The 21,668-nt window shown below is 34.5% G+C and overlaps 1 protein-coding gene across 1 annotated transcript; it reads right to left on the bottom strand.

The window, feature by feature from the left end:
• Positions 1–603: 603 nt before the first annotated feature.
• Positions 604–12,312, bottom strand: LOC141613990 (uncharacterized). Its single transcript, XM_074432739.1, has 3 exons — positions 12,164–12,312; positions 11,528–11,586; positions 604–1,649 (listed from the first exon to the last, which is right to left on the bottom strand). The coding sequence occupies exons 1-3, from the start codon at positions 12,310–12,312 to the stop codon at positions 604–606; spliced, it is 1,254 nt and encodes a 417-aa protein (XP_074288840.1).
• Between the last annotated feature and the right edge of the window lie 9,356 nt (positions 12,313–21,668).

Below are 21,668 nucleotides of genomic sequence, written 5' to 3'. Positions count from 1 at the left end.
TGTGATGCTTATGTCAAGAGCAAGTCCGACGATAAGCTTGCACCTCGTTAAAAAGTGTATTTTTGTAGGCTACCTTAAGGAAACTTGTGGATATTACTTCTACAATAGTAACGAGAACAAAGTGTTTGTGGCTCGTGAAGCTGTCTTTCTAGAAAAAAAGTTTATTTCTAGGAGACAGAGTGGGAGAAAATTTGAACTTGACGAAGTTCAAGAGCCACAAACTGATTTGACAATACAGGAAGATGTTCCTTCTACGTCTGAATCAGTTATTGTTCCCTCTGAACCTAGGAGGTCAGAAAGGGTTAGGCGCCAGCCTGATAGATACCTTGGTATTATCGAGAAAGATGGTGACTATGAGGTTTTACTTTTAGAAAGTGATGAACCCAAGACCTATAAAGCAGCTATTATGAGTTCTGACTCTAAGCTATGGCTCGAAGCCATGCAATCCGAAATGGATTCCATGTACGATAATCAGGTATGAGACCTGGTTGATTTTTTTTGGTAAAATGTGAGATGTATAATATATATCAAAAATAAATGATAATTACAAGAATGATAGTCAAGACTTTAGGTTTGATTCCCAGAAGGATCAAACCGTACAACTCAATTTTCTAGAGTACACAGCCAATTCATGTCAACACTTGACATGTGATCATTTCGTTTGACCTTGATCCTATGTCTCACACTGTCTTTAATCATTTGCACAACTCTTTTTGGACTCACTAGAACAGCATTAATCCTTGCATTGTTTCTCTGCACCCACACATGATAGTAGCTATCAGTCAGCACAAGAGCATACACACCTTGTTGTGTTGTTGATCCTGCAGTCCGTATATCTCTGGTCACTAATAGCTGTAGCTTGCTCCAATCCCTTATCTGGTTCATTATAAGCTTACTATACCCACACTCAAAGAACAAGTGTTCCTGAGTCTCAGGTGCAGCTTCACAGACACAGTATCTATCAGAATTGCTACATCCAATCCTGAAAAGCTTCTCTCTTGTATTTATCCCGTTATTCTTTATAAGCCATGAGATCAGTGAGTGTTTAGGAGTATTCCAGTTGGACCATACAGTCCCAAACCAGATTGGTTTAGCTTGGTGAAGTCTCAACCAGTCATACCCCCTACTGACAGTATATCCCCTAGTATCAGGCATCCATTGTCCATCTGCATAAGCAGGCTTCATGAGTTCCTTAACTTTACAAATACTTTTCCAAGTCCAAGTAACATCAGCTGTAGGTTCATAGTCATGCCAGTCTTGCTGCTTTAGATAAATTTGATTTACCCATTTAATCCACAATCTATCAGCTTTACAATAGAGCCAATCCACAAGCTTAGCCACTGTAGCAGTATTCGAGATTGTAACATTTTTCAGCCCTAGTCCTCCTTCATTTTTTGGGAGAGTGATAGTGTCCCATTTGACAAGGGGCACTCTATGGTATTCAGCACATCCATCCCAGAAAAAATTCCTACACACAGCTTCAATTCTTCTTATCACACCTTTGGGGAAAATAAAAATATTTGCCCAGTAGTTGTACAAAGTGTTCAAGACTGAATTGATTAGGGTCAGTCTGCCAGCATAAGACAATTTCTTGGCTCCTAGACTCCTAATTCTATTCAGTATCTTCTCAGTGTAAGTGGTTGACTTACCTAAAGATGTTCGACCTCTTCAGTGTAAGGGGATATTCAAGATTAAAATCGGCATGGATGAACATAAAGATGTCTACAAAGCTAGATTGGTTGCAAAAGGTTTCACTCAGGTTCATGGTTTACACTATGATGAAAATTTTGCACCAGTTGCTATGCTTAGATCTGTTCGGGTAATGTTAGCGATTGCTGCATTTCATGATTATGAGATATGGCAAATGGATGTCAAAACCGCTTTCCTGAACGGGTTTATGGAAGAGGAAGTGTTCATGACACAACCTGAGGGTTTTGTGGATCCTAAAAATCCTAACAAAGTATGCAAACTTAAGAGATCCATTTATGGTCTTAAGCAAGCGTCAAGGAGTTGGAATCATCGTTTTGATCATGTTATTAAACAGAATGGTTTTTCTCGAAGTGTTGAGGAACCATGTTTATACATGAAGTTTAGTGGGAGTAAAGTTGTTTTCTTACTTCTTTATGTAATCACTTCCAAATGAAAGATTTGGGAGAAGCTCAGCGCATCTTGGGTATCCGGATCTATAGGGATAGATCCAAAAGGATATTAGCATTGAGTCAAGAAGCCTATATCGATAAGATTCTTGACCGATTCAATATGAAAAACTCCAAGAGAGGTTTTCTACCTATGGGCAGTGGGATCACTTTGATTAAGTCACAGTGTCCTGCTGAGCCTAAGGATATTGAACGCATGAAATCGATTCCCTATGCTTCCGCTGTTGGATCGATCATGTATGCTATGATGTGTTCTCGTTCTCATGTCTCGTATGCTTTGAGTATGACGAGTCGTTTTCAGAAAACTCCGGGTGAGAGTCACTGGATAGCCGTCAAGAATATTCTGAAGTACTTAAGAAGGACTAAAGATTCATTCTTAGTGTTTGGAGGAGAATCTGAATTACGTATAAGAGGTTATACGGATGCCAGTTTCCAAACCGATAGGGATGATTTGAAATCCCAGGCTGGTTTTGTCTTTTTGTTGAACGGAGGGGCGGTTTGGAGAAGTTTCAAAGAGTCTGTGACTCGCGATTCTACAACGGAAGTCCGAGTACATTGCGGCCTCTCTCGAAGCTGCAAAGGAAGCTGTTTGGATTAGGCAATTTTTAGAGGGACTGAAAGTAGTTCCGACCGCCGAGGATCATATCACTTTGTATTGTGATAACAGTGGGGCTATTTATCAAGCAAAAGAACCCAAGTCTACTAACAAATCTAGACATGTACTTAGGATTCATGTAATTAGAGATTTAATCGAAAGGAAAGAAATTACAGTTTGTAAGGTTGGGACAGCTGACAACATCCCTGATCCTTTAACCAAGCCATTGTCTCAAGCTAAACATGATAGTCATGTAGTTTCGATGGGGTTGAGACGAATGCCAGAACTGTTGTAAATTATATGATATGTAATAATCAAAATATTGTATTTATTATTTCATATATGATAAGTTGCATTTATCGTTATATTCAGTTTTATGTCTGAATTTATATACTTTGTTTTCTCCAAATAGGTTGTAAAGACAACGTCGAACCCTATTAAGTGAACTGGATTAACATTTTATTTTGTCCCTAGTTACTTTATGAGGTGACATCTTGGAGTGACTAGATTGTAAGGCGATAGATGACAGGTTCGACTGTCATATGGTCATAGTGATGACTGGTCGATTACATAGGCATATTGTGAGACAATTTGTCGGACAGTGACCGTTTATAAAGTCCTTTTGTTGCTAGGTCGTGGCGAGGACTTCTATTTATTCCTTCGAGTCAATTATTTAGACTGGTGACTATTTGTCTAAGTTGGTACGGTTTTCCGGTGGCTTTGGTTATTGTTCTAGGTCGCACCGTAAAAGGAGGCTGATGAGCATTTACTGGGTCATTGTGATCTGTATCGAATGAAGAAAATAGGTCAACAGGATTGTCCTTTTAAGTCATATTTTATCTCAAGGCCACTCGAGGAGAGATGACTGTAAATGCGTGGCCACGCTCGGATGTGATCTATAGTAGATTATCCGGTCAGACATTCATTCTCCTGATCGAGGAAACCACTTTATGATATGATCACGTGCAAGAACGACCTGAAAGACATATTGCATTGAGTGGGAGATATTATTGGACAAGAGAATTGGTAACGCACACTTGTGTCAGACAAGTGGGAGATTGTTGGAGTAGTGTCCTCCACAATGAGTGCGTTTATATATTAAATATCGTAAAAGGAATATCAGGGATTTATTTATTTTTTGTCAGCTGGTCATCATTAATCGGTAATGATTGGCTGACTAAAGGTTGACATTACTGTCGTGTGATGGCGGTGATCAGCTGATCCCTTTAGGTCACACCTATAGGATGACGCCCAAATAGAATAAATTAATTATTTGTATGAGATACGAGATAATTAATTCCTTGTATTATTTGACTTTTAGTTAGTCACGTAAATGTATTATTTGATGACGGGTTACGAACTCGGGACAAGGAGATTTATTATTTAATTATGTGATATTTAAATAATAAATAATTCGAATTTATTAATTAATTGTTAATTAATTAATTTTATACGATACGTGTTTTTGTTTTGAAATGGAATTAATTAGCTATTTAATTTTTACAAGAGGTTGTAATATTAGCTAAGTGGGATAATACTGACACATTGTATGTTGATAAAATGGTCTTATGATTACTTAATAGTTAAGTAGTTATTGGTAGTTAATTTATATTATTTAAGGGTTAAATAATTAAATTAATATTTAATTATGTAAGATAATTAAATATAAGACTTATAAGCATTTGTGGGGCAAATGTCGAAAACCGAAATGGAGCCAAAATGGTCCATATGAACTGGTTTTTTAAGGACTTACATGTGTCCTTTATGTGGCATTTTCCACTCACCTTTGTCTCCCCAATTTGCCTATATATACCCATGTTATTCCACCATTTATTAGGTGGAGAAAATTTGAAGAAAGATTTGGTCTTTATAGCTTGTAGTAGCCACTTTATGACCACATTTTTCTTCTTATTTTTGTTCATCTTTTACCTAAGAAAACAGATATAAAAATAAACTAATAATATTATCAAAGTAATAATATTAATTAGTACATCAAATATACAAATAAACAAGGTTACTACTACATTTACCTAGTTAGTATTTCTAGTAGTATTTTGGGTTAATCTTGGGTGCCACCAAAGGAGATTACCTATTTTGGTAATTGGTGTTGTTGGAGGATCATCCTTATTGCATTAGCACAAGAACAACATCAAGGAAGGAGTCCTTGAGTTGTGCCCATTTTGCCTTATAACAATGTAAGGAACTTTTGTCTTAAGATGGTTTAAAACCATCTTTTATACATTTTATTTGCATGCATGTAGATTTAGACCACTCTAAATTAATTTGTAATTTTAATATCATAAGATGAGTATTAATTTGGTCTAAATAACTAACAATTTGCACTTCCGCTAATACGAAACCAACGTGGACATTTCTTATGCAATCTATCCTCAATACCACGATATGGTTCAAAAGGGAAAGATTAGTTAGGAAGGAGTATTTCCCTCAAGGGCTCAAATGGACCTACTCTTCCCCAATTCAGAGAGGGCTAATGAAGGGGCAAACGGGAGACAAGAGGAGGGAAGCAACAACTCTTGCGGAGGGGACACGGTGGAGCTTGAAAGTGAAGAGGACGAGTTCATGGACCCAAGTATGAGTGATGCATCAAAGGAGATATGGGATAGCGATCTAGAAGGTAAAGATGCCGACCTCTAGAGGATTACTTCATAGCTAGGTGCAGCGGGCGAGAGGCACCCACCTAAGTTTAAGTGAAGTTCCCTCATCTCCTCTCTTTAATTTTTCAAGTTTCATGAAAAGAAGTTTGTGTTTTGTTAACTTGTATATTTATTAATCTTGATCATTGAGGACTAACACCTCGGCCCCATTGAGGTGTTCTCATTTTATTGCTCCCACCTTTCAAAATCCAAAATGACAAAATTAGTTTCATGCATTGCATAGTGTGTGCATGAACTACACCCATCCTTGGACATTAGCAATAATGTCTAGATTGGTTTGGGGAAGTTAATGCATACACGATGGGAGGTAATCTAAATTATCCTCTCCGTCATAAACAAAAACCATGCATCATGTAGTGTAGATTAGTGTAGCTTGCATTTAGTGTAGAAATCATGCATCATGTTTGCATAATTTCCCATCATTTTGGCCATTGAGGACAATGCCCATATTAGTGTGGGGATGGGGAATTCTAACTTAAATTCTAAAAAAACTTTATTCAAAAATCCAAAAAAATTGAAAATTTTTGAAAAACCATAAAAATTTGAAAATTGAAAAACCCAAAAACATGTTCATTTCTTTGGTAGTGTAGTTATGTATATATTGTTGTATATATATGTGTTTGTTCTATCCTTGTTCACATTGATTGACTACGCCACATCCGAGACATGAGGATCATGAAGACCGCATGGTATGATCTTTCCAATCTCCTTTTTCCTTTTTATGTTAATGACTACGTGGCTTTATTTTGATTAATGCGGTATAACAATGTGAACTTAGGACTTGCATTTAGTTTATATGTCATATTAGTTGATAGAATCACTTGCATGAGGATGTATATAATAGTTATATCATGGCATATAGTTGCATTTAGATAAAATATTTTGAAAAGTGCCTAATTGAGAACTTTGTCAAGAGCAACTAAGCCATTACAAATACTTTTTCAACTTAAGACTTTGCCTACAAGAATGGTTGTAAAACACCCTAGATTGTGTCATACTAGTGTCTTTTGACCCATGACCCAAAGCCTAGTCAAGGGTTTGCATGTGAGTCACCTATCCAACCTTGTGATGCGATGTGGACTTGGTTAACTTGTATAGGTGACCTTTATTGACCTTGTGGTAAGGCAACCCAAAAATACTTTTCTATCAATAAGTTTGAAGTGCTCATTTCGAAAATTTTGTCATGTGGAAGTAATTTATTGCTAAGGAAACCTCGAATGTTATGAAATGTTGAAATGTTGAGAAATTTAGTTGTTTTGATGGAGGCGTACCACTTCGATGTGCTTTGGAGAGGGATACATTGAATTGGGCCCCGACACGGTTGTGAATTCAACCGCCCAGAGACAGAGTGACTATCACCCCGAAAAGCTATTGTCTAGAGGTTAACCGGTTGCCTAATAAGCGATTGGCGAAAGCAAAGGACACTAGCCCGGAAGGGACAAACCCCATCTTAAATTTTTGAAATGTGAAAGTTAAATGAGGACAATTTTGAATACTAGTCATATCCACCTTTGTTTATAACGATTTGAGCATTTCATTCCCAAAAAGCCTTTTGTCAAGCCACTTTGTCGAGCTTGGGACGATCCATGACCTTTACTTTTGTAGAGAATTCGAGACTTGTCATGTCATATGCTACTAGCATCATAGGGATCATCATTCCACCACCATCCGATCGCTCTTGACGAAAGCATTTGGAAATTGAGGACGAAAGTAGTCTAGTTTAACGCCATTTGGAGGTGATTTAGTGTCATCCTCTTAGCCTTAATAATTTGTTGAACTAGTATTTGTGAAGGATTATATGCTCTTAAATTTGTTCTCTCTTAATTGCCTCCGCCACTTGATAAGGAAGTGGCTATTCCTTTTGTAGATGCATCCATTATTTGATTTTGTGTGCTTAAATGTTTGGATGTGTCGCCATTTTGGCAAGAACCACCTTGCCTTGCAAGAAGGCATCCTACCTCATGGTTGTCTTGTTGTGAGTTGAAGGGGCGGAGTGAGACCCGCTAATTGTCTCATATCGGCTATGTTATTAGGTTAGTTTAAATAATGGTCCTAGTCTTTGTCACCTCTTTACTCAGGACGAGCAAAGGTTCGGTTTGGGGATATTTGACGTGACCATAATTAGCGCATATTTAGCCCCCAAATTAGCCTTGTTCCCATGCTTTTTAGTGCATATTTGGGTCATTTATTGTCTTTAGTTCTTTGTTTTGCATATTCTTTGAGATTTTGATCCCTTGGTAGGAAAGGAGTGCAAATCTTGCATTTTCATGGCAAAACGAGACTAAATTGATTAAATTCAATGACCAAGCATCAAGGAGAGACAAGATTAGAAGGCCTTTGTACATATTATAGTAGTTGGGCAATGACGAGAATGGATCCTTGCATCCCCAAGGAAATCCCTAAGGATTTTATGAAGAAAAGGGAAGAAAAGAAGAAGGAACAAAGCTGAGCTGCAATCCGTGCGGATTGCCCTGAATCCGCCCGTCCTCCACAGCACAATCCGTGCGTCTTCTGCCAAAGACGCCTGGGTAAGCAGCCACCAGAATCCGCCCGAATTCCCTTGAAGACGTCCGTCTTCCCCTGCTACAATCCGCCCGTCCCGACACCAATACGCCCGGATTCCTGTCCAGCACAATTTCGTCTTCTTCAAGTTTCAAAGAAAGAAGCCCTTCCTTCGAAAAATACCGGCTTCTCCCTGCTCAATCTAAAAAGTGTAATTACTAGTTTAACCCTTAGTTAACCCTAATGCATCCACCTAATTTCCACTATAAATACCTCATTAGTCTAATTAGAAGTGGATGTTCTTCTTATCAATTATTAGAGTAGTTAATATCAATCAAATCTCTCTTTAGTATTGTAATCAACAATTAATCAAGTTTTAATACAAGTTTTATTTCCTTAATCTCTCTTTTGTTCATCCTTTATTTTGGGTAATTGAAGATTATTTGGGTTATTATTGGGAGATTGACAACCTCTCAATCAAGCATCAAGTACTTCTTTTATTCTTTGCTTTATTATTGGAATCATTAGTAGGTATAATTCTCTTAATCCCTTTTTAATTATTGTTAATTACTTTCATTTGTTCATCATGTTTCCTTTTGTTGGTATGATTGACAACCTTGCTAGCATGATCAACATGATAATGAGTGAGTAGTGACCTAGCTAGGGTTAATGGGTAATTAGGGGAAACCAACATGGGGAATGATTCATGTTTAAATTAATATGCTTTCATGGTTTATTTGCTTGCTTGTTTTGATATCAACTCATGCACATGTTATGTTTGATGAAATGTGAGCCTATGAATCCTTGCATTTTTTACCCATCACCTATCTTTTCAATGAGACTTGTAAGACATAAACCAACTCGAGTCTCATTAGACCATGCATGTTGTTGAGTAGGAAAGACTAAGTCGACTTGTAGGTGTTGTACAATCTAATCGATTCGGCTCCGGGACCCAAACTTTCCTAGGATTGTAAGATATAACCCAACTCAATCCATCACAACAATAATTGCTTGCTTATAATTTGAGAACATGTTTGTATGATCAATTCCCATGATTCCCCTATGACCCCATGATACCCTAGTGCTTTTTATCAATTGTTTACAACCCTTTTAATTCATCTTGCTTATTTACTTTCATTGCTATTTAGTTAGTGACCTTCTACATCAACCCAAATTGTGACACCCCTAAGACACCGCTAGTTTCAATAGAAATCTCATCTCAATTCCCGTCCCTTGGGATCCGACCTTTACTTGCCTCTTTACTAATTGTAGAGTTGTTTGTGAAGTTATAAATTGAGTTTTGATTCGGACGTGACCCAACGACAACATCTATTCAATTGTGAACACGAAACGGACCGATCAGGCACATATACTAATATCTAGTAATTAAATTAGTACATGTACTATTAAAGGTGATTATCTTGGTACAATTTCTTGAGGAGTAGATCCTACCATTGGGTCTAAGTTCATCCTTGGAGCACTCGGTTTTTACGAAGACTAATTTGGTAGGAGACCGATTAGTATAAACCATTCGACCCTCATTGTAAGTAGATCGTTTTCTTCTTATTTTGTATTATATTGTTATGCATGCATAAGATCTAGTTAGTTTATGACTAAACTAAATTTTATTAAGTTATTAGAAGTGTCTAATAAGAGGTTAATGAATCTTACATAATAATTGTCCTATCCACTACAGATTTAGAGACATGATTAAGCACATATTCAATGTGACCAAAAATCAAGAATGGAACGTTTACCTTGTCCCTATTGAGAATATGATAGAGCAGCCGAATCTTATGTGTGTGCACCTTGGTCTTCCCCTTCTTTCGTGGTAGAATAGAATTATGAATCACATTTAACCATAGTTTGGCGTTTGAAGAAAGAGAGGAAGGTGCTACATGAGAGCTAAGTACTGCATTTTCATCAAAGAACCACCTATAACGCAATTTTGCATCCTCATATTGATGTTTTGGCCATCCCAAGCCTGAATTTCAATTCCTTCAAGACTAAGACCTATCACATTAGCAAGATCTTCCATAGTTACCTTAATAAATTTCTCACCAAAATTTGTAGTCAAGGTTTTCTTGTCAACCTTTAACGTTCTCCAGAACTGAGCAAGATGTACAAGGAAAATATCAAGGGGAGTAGCAAGAAGTTTACCCTAATCTTGAAATTCCAGGTCATCTTTAAAACCTCGCAGAGCAGAAGAATCGCTATACTAAGTGGTCTCAAAGAGACGGCCATAAAACAGAGGATAGCGTAATACTTTACTGACCTATTTCAACTCGTTCTTAGTGAGTTTAATATCATCAAAGGCTTGATATATAGTCTGGTTTTCAAACAAAATAACACTTGTTTTTCAGTCTCCTTATTCAATCCTTTCAACCTTTGGTTTCTTACCAATAGACTAATGTGACAGATTCCGGGACGAGTCATAGTGAGTTGACTCGGTGTCAGAAACATGAACAAAAGAGCGAGTATGAATGTTGCTTTTAGGTGTTTGGGTTGCTTTCTTGGGTGCCATGGTTGTTGGTGTGGGTGTTATCGGTGTTTGAATGAAGAGAGGATGTAAATTATAATTTTTTAATGGTAAATGTGAAAGGTTTTACATGGAATGGTGAAAGGGTTATGGGAAGTTGTGTTTTGGTAAAAAGGAAAGTGATGTGACGTGAAGAAGGAAAGAAGGTAAAAGATACTTAAGGATTTTAGAGAATAAGTTTTGGTAGATAAGTTGTACCGCAAAGTCTTTTTCAGATTCTTTTCCTACGTACATTTCCATAACATAACAACTTTGCTAAGATGAAGCGAAGATATTTTGTGACAGAATATTTTGTGAGAGACTTAAAGACACAAAATGCTAGCAAATATCTTGTAAAAATATATCATATTACATATGAGAAACTATTTCCTTACGAGTAATATTTTTATCACTAAAAATATCGAGAATATTTGGAAGAAATTCCAAAATACGAGAAATAATGAAATATTGAATCGTATGATATAAGATCTATTTTATAAACAAATTTCCACTTCTTCAATAAACACAAATCGACTAAGATTTTAATACCAATCTACACATACAAATTATGCATCAGATATGTATTCACCTTACATATTACGGACACAGTTCAACTTTGTCCAGAACTCGTCAGTCATTGAGGGAAAGTAAACATTCAGATGTCAATTATCATTAATTAAACCAATTTCTAGACGTAGTTTAGCAAAATGTTTACTAGCTAAAGGCTTGGTAAAAATATCGGCCTTTTAATCGTCACTAGGATAAAGATTAATTCAATGTTTCCTTTTTTGACATGGTCTCTAAGAAAATGATGACGAATATCTATATGTTCAGTTTTAGAATGTTTGGCCATGATTTTTGGAAATAGCAATTGTGCTAATATTATCATAATAAATCGGTATGTATACAAAAATCACCCCATAATAATCACGTAATTGTTGTTTAAGCCAAAGTAATTAAGAACATACCAGTGATGATGCAATGTACTCACTTTTAGTTGTAGATAATGCAACCGTGGCTGGTTTCTTAGATCCCAATGGGATTATGCTAGAACCAAGGAACGTTGTTGTTCAAGATGTACTTTTTCTATCTATAGAACATCCTCCGAAATCAGCATCTGAATATCCTTTAAGATCAAAACTATCAAACATAGGATAAAACAGATAAAGTTTACTTGTTTCGACGAGATATCGTAATATGCATTTCACAACTACTAAATGTGCTTCTTTAGGATTTGCTTGAAAACGAGCACATAAACATACACTTTGCATAATGTCAGGACAACTAACTGTAAGATAAAGAAGAGAGCCTATCATACCTCTATAGAGCGTCTCATTTACAGACTTACCATCTTCATCTTTTTCTAACTTCTTATTTGCTAACATTGGTGTAGAAATAGTTGTAGCCTTTTTCATCCCGAACTTCTTATGTAGCTCCTAATATATTTTTGTTAATGTACCATTATACCTTTTCGAGTTTGCTTAATCTGAAGACCTAGGAAGAATTCTAATTCTTCCATCATACTCATTTCAAATTTTGATTGCATTAACTCAGAGAAATACTTACACAATGTTTCATTAATAGAACTAAATATATTCATCAACATAAATTTGGACAATTAAAATATCCAACCCTTGATTCTTTAAGAATAAAGTTTTATTGACAGATCCTCTTTTGAAATAATTTTTTAAGTAAAAATCGTGATAAATGATCGTACCACGAACGTGGTGCTTGATTTAGACCATAAAGGGCCTTGTCGAGTTTAAAAACATATTCGGGAAATTCTTTATCTTGAAAACCAGGTGGTAGTTCAGCAAATACTTCTTCTTTCAAATAGCCATTAAGAAAAGTTCTCTTAACATCCATTTGAAAGACTTTAAAACCTTTGTGAGAATCAAAACCAATTAATAAAATTATAGCTTCCAGCCTTGCTACTGGTGCGAAGGTTTCATCAAAATCAATACCTTCTTGTTGGTTATAGCCTGCACCACTAACCTAGCCTTATTTCTCACTATAGCCCCCGAATCGTCAAGTTTGTTCTAAAAACTCATCTTGTTCCAATAACTTTACGATTTAGGGGTTTAGGCACCAAATGTCAAACATGGTTTCCCTCAAATTTTCCTAATTCATCTTGCATTGCAACTATCCAATCCGAATCAGTTAGTGCAACCTTGATGTTTTCAGGTTCAATCATTGAGAGGAATGAGTTTAAAACACACACATATTATTTCTAATAGACTTACATGTTTGTACTCTAACATTTGGATCACTAATGATCGTGCTTGCTGGATGTGCGCTCTTATATTTCTATTTCTTAGACGTAGATAGAATGTTGCTGACATTCTGGTCCGAGGAAACATTACCCTGAGTTGAGGTAACGTTACCCTCATCTGAGGCGACAATATCCTCATCCGAGGTAACCATATCCTATAGATTTCCCCCTGAATTCAAGCTAGAATTTTGTGTAGATTTACCAGTAGCTTCATGTCCTAGAGAATCTTTAGGAGACTCTTTAGGTTTAGAATATATAGATGAATCAACATTAGTCCTTGCTTGATTTCTGACTTCCTTTGCTTTGTGGGTGTTCTAGGCATTTATTCCATTAATCTCTTGATTTCATTTTCTCCTAGCTCGGGAGGAGCCTTATGAGTAAGCCAAAAATATGGATCATTATCATCTTCCTCGTAATAAAACATTTGCTTACAGCACGGCTATGTATATAACATGTTGCGTTTACAGCTTCTGCCCAGAAGTTTCTAGGTAGACCACTACAAAGTAACATTGTGCGACATATCCTCAAGAGTTCTATTCATTCTTTCAATGACTCCATTTTGTTGTGGAGTTTATGTAGCGGACAAATTATGATCCATTTTGTTGTGGAGTTTATATGACAAAAGTGTTTACGCCACATAGTTAGATCATTTGTAATGGCACTCATACATGTTAGAGAGGCAGATGAAATAGAATTAATATAAAAATATAAATGTTATTCTTTCTTCTACCTTCTAATATGATATTGCTACATCCTTCACGAAAGATACGACACGTGTTAGAGTGAAATACAACCTTATTCCCACGATCACACAACTGTGATATACTTAAGAGATTATGTCTTAAACCTTTAACATATAGCACATTATCAATGGAATCTGACTTTGAGATACCTTTTTGCCAATACCAACAATCTTTCCTTTCTTGTTATCTCAAAAGGTCACACTACCACCATTATAGGCCTCCAGCGAGAGCAACTTTGATTTATCCCCAGTTATGTGTCTCGAACAACCACTTTCGAGATACCATTGATTGCTTCTACTCACTTTGACCTGCAAAAGAATTACTTGTTTGTTTTAGGTACCCACACAAAGTTGGGTCCTAATTCGTTAATATCAGGAAGTAAATCCTTGTGAATCCACATTTGTTTAATCACATATTTCTTGTTAGATTAATGAGAGTTTTTAGTACCTTGCTTTTGATTACATAAGTCTTATTTCTAACGGGTTTATTATTATTATTATTATTATTATTATTATTATTATTATTATTATTATTATTATTATTATTATTATTATTATTATTATTATAATTATAATTATTATTATTATTATTATTATTATTATTATTATTATTATTATTATTATTATTATTATTATTATTATTATTATTATTATTATTATTATTATTATTATTATTATTATTATTATGTATAACACTTCATATACCTTGAGTGTGATGAATTGTTTTCAAAATCGAATTTAAGTAATCTTTACCAAGTAAGCCATAAAGATTACCCTTAAGTGCTTGTAGAAGCATTAAGGCTATGATGCAAAGTGTTTATGATGCAATTTTGTGTAAGGGTGTTACACAATTGACAATTGACAATTGAGATTGCGCATGGTTTCCGACAAAACCATAATCAAAACACATTAGGATGGTTAAGATACCATTGTGGCAATGTTAATTAAGAAGTAGATTTTCTAGAATCGTTCTAGGCAATAAAGAACAATGAGAGATATTTATAACGGAAATTGAGTACACTTGCAATCATGAGATGTGCAAAAAGATGAGTCCCGCACACTGTGAAAACAGTGGGAGCTATTCTTGGGCTAAGAGGGCCTATGTCTTGATTGGATCTCGACACGTACTCAGAAAGTTTTGTGATGCAAATGTATACATTACAAAGGAAAACGAGTATGTAGTAAGGTTGAGTAAGGTACAAGAAGTTGATAAAACCTACTGACCAAAGCCTTCTCATAGGCTTAACATGATGAGTCATGTCATTTCAATTAAATTGAGATGAATAACTACATTCAAGATCAAATTAGATTATAGAATATGAAATAGTAATCAGGCATTGACTATTCATATGTGATAATCGCATTTGTCGTTCGAGTTTTACTTTAAAACTCTTCTATTATACTTTGTTACATCCAAACGGGTTGTAGAGACAACATTGAACCCCGTTAAAGTGAACACGGATTAACATAGTATTCGCCCATAGTCACTTGTATGAGGTGACGTCTCGAAGTGACTAGAGTGTGATGCGATTGATGGCAAGTTCAAGTGCCATAGAGTCATGTGAGATGACTAGTCGATCACATAAGCATCATTAGGAACACTTTGTCGGGCGGTGACCGCTTATAGAGTTCTGGCAAATTTATAAAGCCTGGTCGTGGCGAGAGCTACTATAGTATTCTAATGAGTCGATGCTTTTGACTAAAGACTGTTCACCTAAGATGGCACAGTTTCAGATTAACTTTGATTTGTGTTACTACGACCTTCGTAAATGGGGTCAAATGGGCATATTTTGGGTTATGATGGCTGTGGCTAGTCGAAGGGAATAAGTACGATAGAAATTGTCCACCCCCTTGTCAGGGTTAAAACAATATCTCAGGGCCACTCGATGAGTAATGAACTGGAAATGCGTGGCCACGCTCGGAAGGTGTCCATGGTGGATAAATTCCGGTCAATCAGTTATTCTCCAGATCGAGGAAACCACTCTCGATATGATCACTTGCAAGTACGACCCGAAAGACACCTTGCATTGAGTGGGAGATAGTAATAGGACAAGAGAATTGATGACGCACACTTGTCGAGGACAAGTGGGAGATTGTTGGGAAATGTGTCCTCAACAATAGTGCTATCACATGATTTAAATATCATTATTAAATCTCATTACAAGAATACGGAAGGGATGATACATAATATATATAGTCAACTGGTCCACACATATCGGTAATGATTGGTGGCTAGAGTTTGACATTACTTGCGTCGTGCGACGGTGGTGATGATTGATCCCTTAAGGTCACACCTAAAGGACGATTCCCTTAATTGAAAAGGTTAATTAGTTGTATACCGATACAGATTAATTAATTCCTTAAAATTGAACAAATTGTTATAAGAGAGAAAATAACATCTTATTATAATGTGATTAAATGAGATTTTATTTAGTAATTTAAGAAGTTATATTACTAAAATTAATCGGTGTTTGCGAAACACGCGAGATGAGAATGATGAGTTAGTTATAATTACAAGATATTGTGAATTATACTAGCTAGTAATTAAATGACCATTTTATGAGAAAGTAATTTTATATTACTAGTCAATTTGTTAAATATGATTTATTTAATTTGTAAATGATATTTAATTTGTTAAATATGCATTTTAAATTAAAACATGACATAAGACATGTCACATGTCACATGACATACAATTGTACAATTGACAAAAATAAAATGGACTCCATATTACAAAATGTAAACCGAAAATTGGGTGAGCTTGTGAGAAATTTTGTTTTGTTCATTTGTCTTATTCATTTGTCTATGACACTTGATAGTGACATGACCATGCAAAAGCCTTACACCAATTTGTCTTGTGAAGACAAAAAGAAAAAGAAAAATTTGGTCTATAGACCATCACCAACCGGTTTTGGTTAGAGCATAGAGTGGATTTTTCTTATTTTTATCATTCTCTCATGTTTTTATGAAAACCTACTACTTCTCTCTCTTGTTCATCAAAAATTCAAGTTTGATGAATCTAATTTGTGAAAATCAAACACTAATAATACTAGGAGTAGTATATGAGTATTAGTAATAGATTTTAAGGTAAACTATATTACAAACATCTAGTACATGTTTATTTGTGGGTTTAAGGGATTGTCTTGGGTGCAACTAATTGGAGGGCTTCTAATTTGAAGTAAAAAATGTTCATCCATTAATGGAAAGCTCAAGAACTAACAATAAGGAGATCTTGTTGGTGCCCAATATGACCGAAATTTAATTGGTGAGAAAATAATTTCTTCACTTATTTATTTTAGTTTGCATGCATAATATCATTAGTTAATTTTATGACAAATTAAATTTGAAACATATAAGAATATGTTGTATAATGAGATATACTTTTCCTTCAATTGGTATCAGAGCCATGGTTGTTTGCATGCAAATCGGTTAAAAGTTTTTCCGAGTTATAAAGATTAACATATAAAACTTGTATAATTTGTGTTATTATGATATATCACAAAATTAATTTTTGCATGTAAAAGTTTCTGATCCTAAAATGTATTTAGGATATTTTGGTTAATTTATGGATTTTATTGTTCATTTTATATAATATTGGCATTAAAATGTGATTTTTATGATAAAAATGTCATTTTTGGACGAAAATTAGCTAAACTTTGAATTTTCAGGTGGTTTTTGGATATGTTTTCACATATATTATTTTTAGATGATCTGGAAATTTTCATAATTTTATGAGTTCTTATGCTCGAAAAATGGATTTTTCATTATAAAAATCGGATTTAGATGAAAAATAGGTTAATATGAGAAATATTTCGAATCTGGTCATAGAAATTTAGTATGTTGTCACATGCAATTTTACAAGATGTGTGTAAAATAATAGGCTATAATGAAGTCTTCATGCATGATTTATGGATTTTTGATGAAAAATAGCATAAATAGTGACTTAATTAGTGAAAAATTGCTAAAACATACTTCATGACTAAGGAAAAACGTCACATGTTGCATTTTATTATCTTTTTCAGATCTAAAATTGAAAAGTTGATGAATATAATTTTTCTCATGTTTTTATGATTTTTATTGATAAATCCGATTAACCGCAACATTGTTTTTCCCGATAAATTTCGAAATTTTTAACCTAAGTTTTTGAACATTATGAGTGTCATGGTATTTTTCCAGAATGGTCATGAGTTTAAATTTTAAATTTTTTAATTTATTTGAAATTTTTGTGATTTATTTGAAGTTTATGGCTTTATTTTGTAATTTTAAGTCCATTATGAACAATTTTAAGAAATATAAGTTAATTATAGTCAAATGGTTAGTGGAGACTAATTTTGAGTCCTAAGATGGTTAGGGTAATTAACTTGTGCATAAATATGAATTTATGTAATTATCGTGATTATAAAACGTTGAATCACGCAAATCCGTAAAAACCGTGTAATATACGATATTGGCTCCTTAAAGGCGATCTAGCATAAAATTGGGCATGTTCATACATATTATAATGCTGCATTTTATTTATGATTGTCATAATTTTTATTGTACGTAATTTTTTGAATTATGTAATTTTTGCTTAGTATGGCCTTAGTTTTTAATTGGTATTACCCGAAATGTATGGGAATATCGATTCGGTTGTAATTTATTGTGATCTCGTATCACAGATTTTGTAATTTAATAGATTTATTTTATTTTAGTTACAAATGTATAATAGGAAATTATGTAATTTATTATGTAATTTTATTTACTTCGGAGTTCCCAAAGACGGATTTCTTCAAGAATGGCGATACATAAAGACGGTGTTACCTCGAGATGCGTGCCACAACCGAAGTTCAAGGGACCAATGGAGTTGGTTTCCGAATATGTAATAGTTAAATAGTTTTTTTATTTTAGGAAGGCCATACTAGGATTTATTTTTATGTTTGCATATTATTTTTATGTCGCATGCGTCGCTAAATCGCCATAACTAAAACATGCATCTTCTTTCATCGAGTTTATCGACCGTGTCAATTAAAATTATCATAGTTCACCGCTTTAGTTCACTTAAAACATGATAGATAATAAATTGACATGACCTCTCGCTAAAACAATCAATTGAGACATAGCCTTACCAAATAGTAGAAACCATGAAAACCTATTTCGTGAGGGAGTGCACTCGGCCACACCGGGGTACAAACCTTGTTACGTAGGGGAAGTGGGTGATAAATGTCAATCCACCGAATTCATGTTGATAAGGGATGTATCGGCCACGCCGTGCCCAAGTTGATGTGGATTTGGATCATGGACACATTTATTCGAAATTTGGATTGAACTCAACAAAAGTTTTTCGATAAGGGTTTTATCGGCCACACCGCCCCCTTGTTGAATGTGTTTTGGGCTAAAGATAAAAGTTAATGTAATTTTATCGACCAAGAGTTCTAAAAGTAGAATCGATTAAAGAGTTAATCCACTGAGTTATATTGATAAGGGATGTAACGGCCACACCGTGCCCAAGTTAATATGAATTTGGATCTTGGAATCATTTATCATAGTTGGGTAGAGGTCACTATGTAAATGCTTTACTTGTTGTTTACAAGTACTAGTAAAACTATAAATGTTAAGTTTTCCACTATTCCGTTGTTATATTATTCTATTTCTTTACCACAATTCATATACGATATCATTTCGTTTTTGATTCAAAACTCCATTAAAACATCGTAACTAAAGACAAAATTTGAATTTTCTTCTAAAGACCTCGAATTAACCATTGCTAAGGATCTCTTGCAAGAGTATAGATTAAAGTTATTCATTATCAAACAGGTTTTTGATTCTAGACTAACACATCTACTTACAATGGATTGTTTTTCATGTACTTAAATGAATTAAGTACCTTGAAGCGATAAATTGTTTTGGCAATTAGTTTTGTCAAGAATTCGTAGTTGACCAAAATAACGCAACCACTTCAATGAAAGTTTTAAGACTAAAACGAACAAATGAAGAGTGATCTTCATGAATTCACTTTTGCTTCTCAAAGCAAAGACTTATTAAAATAAGTGGGAGCATTCTCTTAAACCGTTAAGATGAGGACGAGGTTCAAGAAGTAAAGATTATAATGGAATTGATACAAGGTAATGTTAAAGGTAAAGTTGTTGAGAATGACGATACTAAACCTATCAATCCCGAACGATAAAGTTTCCATTGTCTTAAATGTTGGACACAAGAAAGGAAACTACCCCAAATTATTGAAGAATCAACAAGTTAGTTGTGGGACATCTAATGGGACCTTCTTCTTTAAATGTTTATTTGATTAAAACATAAATTTTGCTAGTACCACTTCGTCAATATTAGAAACCAGTGGAGGTTTTCATTATTGTATTCGACACATAAGATGATTAGAATATGACGACTAGCAACAATGAAGTCGAGAGATAGAGTCATTGTGTACTAAATCTAGTTTTTGGGTTTGGAGTTATACTTAATTGTGACTATTAAGTACATAAACTCTAAATAAGAATACAAACTTGTTAAGATACAAAAGAGGTTTTACTTTTGTGACCCTATACACCACGATTTGATGTATGGCTATCCCATTATCAAGGTGATTATATTCTAAACCAAACTAGAATGATATATCATGAAGATGATGCAAGACTCAAATTGGTAACCCAAGATTAAACCTTGAATTTTGGAATGATGAACGCAAAGAGTTATCGAGTACTCTTGAAACCATTAGATTGTTAATGGTATATGCGTATCTTGTATTCAAAGCAAGATATCTCGTGCCTTTTGGTTGAAAAGGAGATCGAGGTTTTAAATCATTGATCCAAAATAGGTTAATCATTTTCTTTTACCAACGATTTAAGTTGACGCTAATGTGTTCACTCAATAAGGTAAATAGAAAAATCTTTGAAGAAGTTTAAAGAGTTCAAGGAATCACGATTTAGTCGTGATGGGATTATCAAAGTGAAGACTTTGATATAAGCCAAAGGAAATGTGATATAGTATCACAAGTTGATTTCTCTTAGCACACATTATGGAATAATGTGTGGTTGGATAAGAAATAAAACGCTATTCGATATGGTATGGACTTCAATCAAGTTACTTTGAGTTACTTGATCCTTTTGGGGATTTTATCATTTTTGTCTAAATTATTTTTCCAGTAAATCGAATCATATGAGATATGAAATGGTAAGGGTACCATGTTTGTAATTTTTCACAAGAAAAAAATGCTCATTTTTCCCTCTTCAATTATCACGAGTACGACGGGTTTGCGGCTCGTGAAACTGTCTTTCTAAAATACAAGTTTATTTTTAGAAGACAGAGTGGGAGAAATTATTCAAAGAGCCACAAAGAATGCCACAGAGAATGTTATGTCGCAAGAAACTGGTCTTTCTTGGCTACATGAGACGTTTTGTGTAAGACATTGTTTCTTCAAAACCTAGGAGGTTAAATTCGTCACTTGTTAAAGATGATGAATTCATGCTACTTTTAAGAAAGTAAAGAGCTTTTAACTTACAAAAGAAATCGTTCGATTCAAGTTGATTACTTCTGGAAAGTAATGAACATATGACTTACATAAGACATGAGAGTGTTTAAGTCACAACTCAATACAAGGCTTAGAGCCATGAAAATCCGAAATAAAAAGACTTGATTAGTGACAAAGGGTTTTGCACTAATAAAGAGAGATTTCAAAGCTTGATTGGTGGCAAAGTGTTTTGCACTAATTGAAATGCTTAAGTCTATTTGGATCATCTTAGGGATTGTGTTTCATTATGAGGATACGCATACAGCATGTGAATCTAAAAACCACTTCTTCAAAACAAGGAATGTATTCAATACATGTCATGAGTTTTATAGATTCTTGCAATCCTAAGATAATGTGCAACTTAAGAGATGGTCTTAAATAGGACATCAATGAGTTGGAATCAATGTTTTGATCATGTTATAAAACTTTTCTCGATAAGTCGAGAAGTTGTGTTTATACATGGAGTTTAGTGGGAGTTACAAAAATTTTATTTAGTCCGATATGTGGATGACATATTGATCATTGAGAATGATTTAAGACTTTTGGAGTAATATAATACATCTTTAATATCCAGATTTATGAAGATAAATCTACATGATATTAGCGTCAATAAGAAGTCTTATGTTGATAAGATTCATGACTAGTGAACATATTTGATTGATTCCATTTGCTTCCGCTGCCGGATCAATTAAATGAGTAATGATGTATAA

This window comes from Silene latifolia, chromosome 11 (assembly GCF_048544455.1).
Source record: "Silene latifolia isolate original U9 population chromosome 11, ASM4854445v1, whole genome shotgun sequence".
In the NCBI taxonomy this organism is placed as follows: Eukaryota; Viridiplantae; Streptophyta; class Magnoliopsida; order Caryophyllales; family Caryophyllaceae; genus Silene; species Silene latifolia.
The sequence above is the reverse complement of the archived record's forward strand: the minus strand, read 5'-3'. Positions and strand labels throughout refer to the sequence as shown.

What these genes read in the sequence shown, in the direction of transcription:
- LOC141613990 (XM_074432739.1), bottom strand. Translation starts at nt 12,312, where the DNA reads ATGGATGTTAAGAGAACTTTTCTTAATGGCTATTTGAAAGAAGAAGTA. An exon ending in AATCAAGCACCACGTTCGTG is followed by an intron (nt 11,587 to 12,163) that starts GTACGATCATTT and finishes TATGTTTGATAG; the next exon opens with TTTTGATCTTAAAGGATATT. An exon ending in ATGTTCTATAGATAGAAAAA is followed by an intron (nt 1,650 to 11,527) that starts GTACATCTTGAA and finishes GAACATCTTTAG; the next exon opens with GTAAGTCAACCACTTACACT.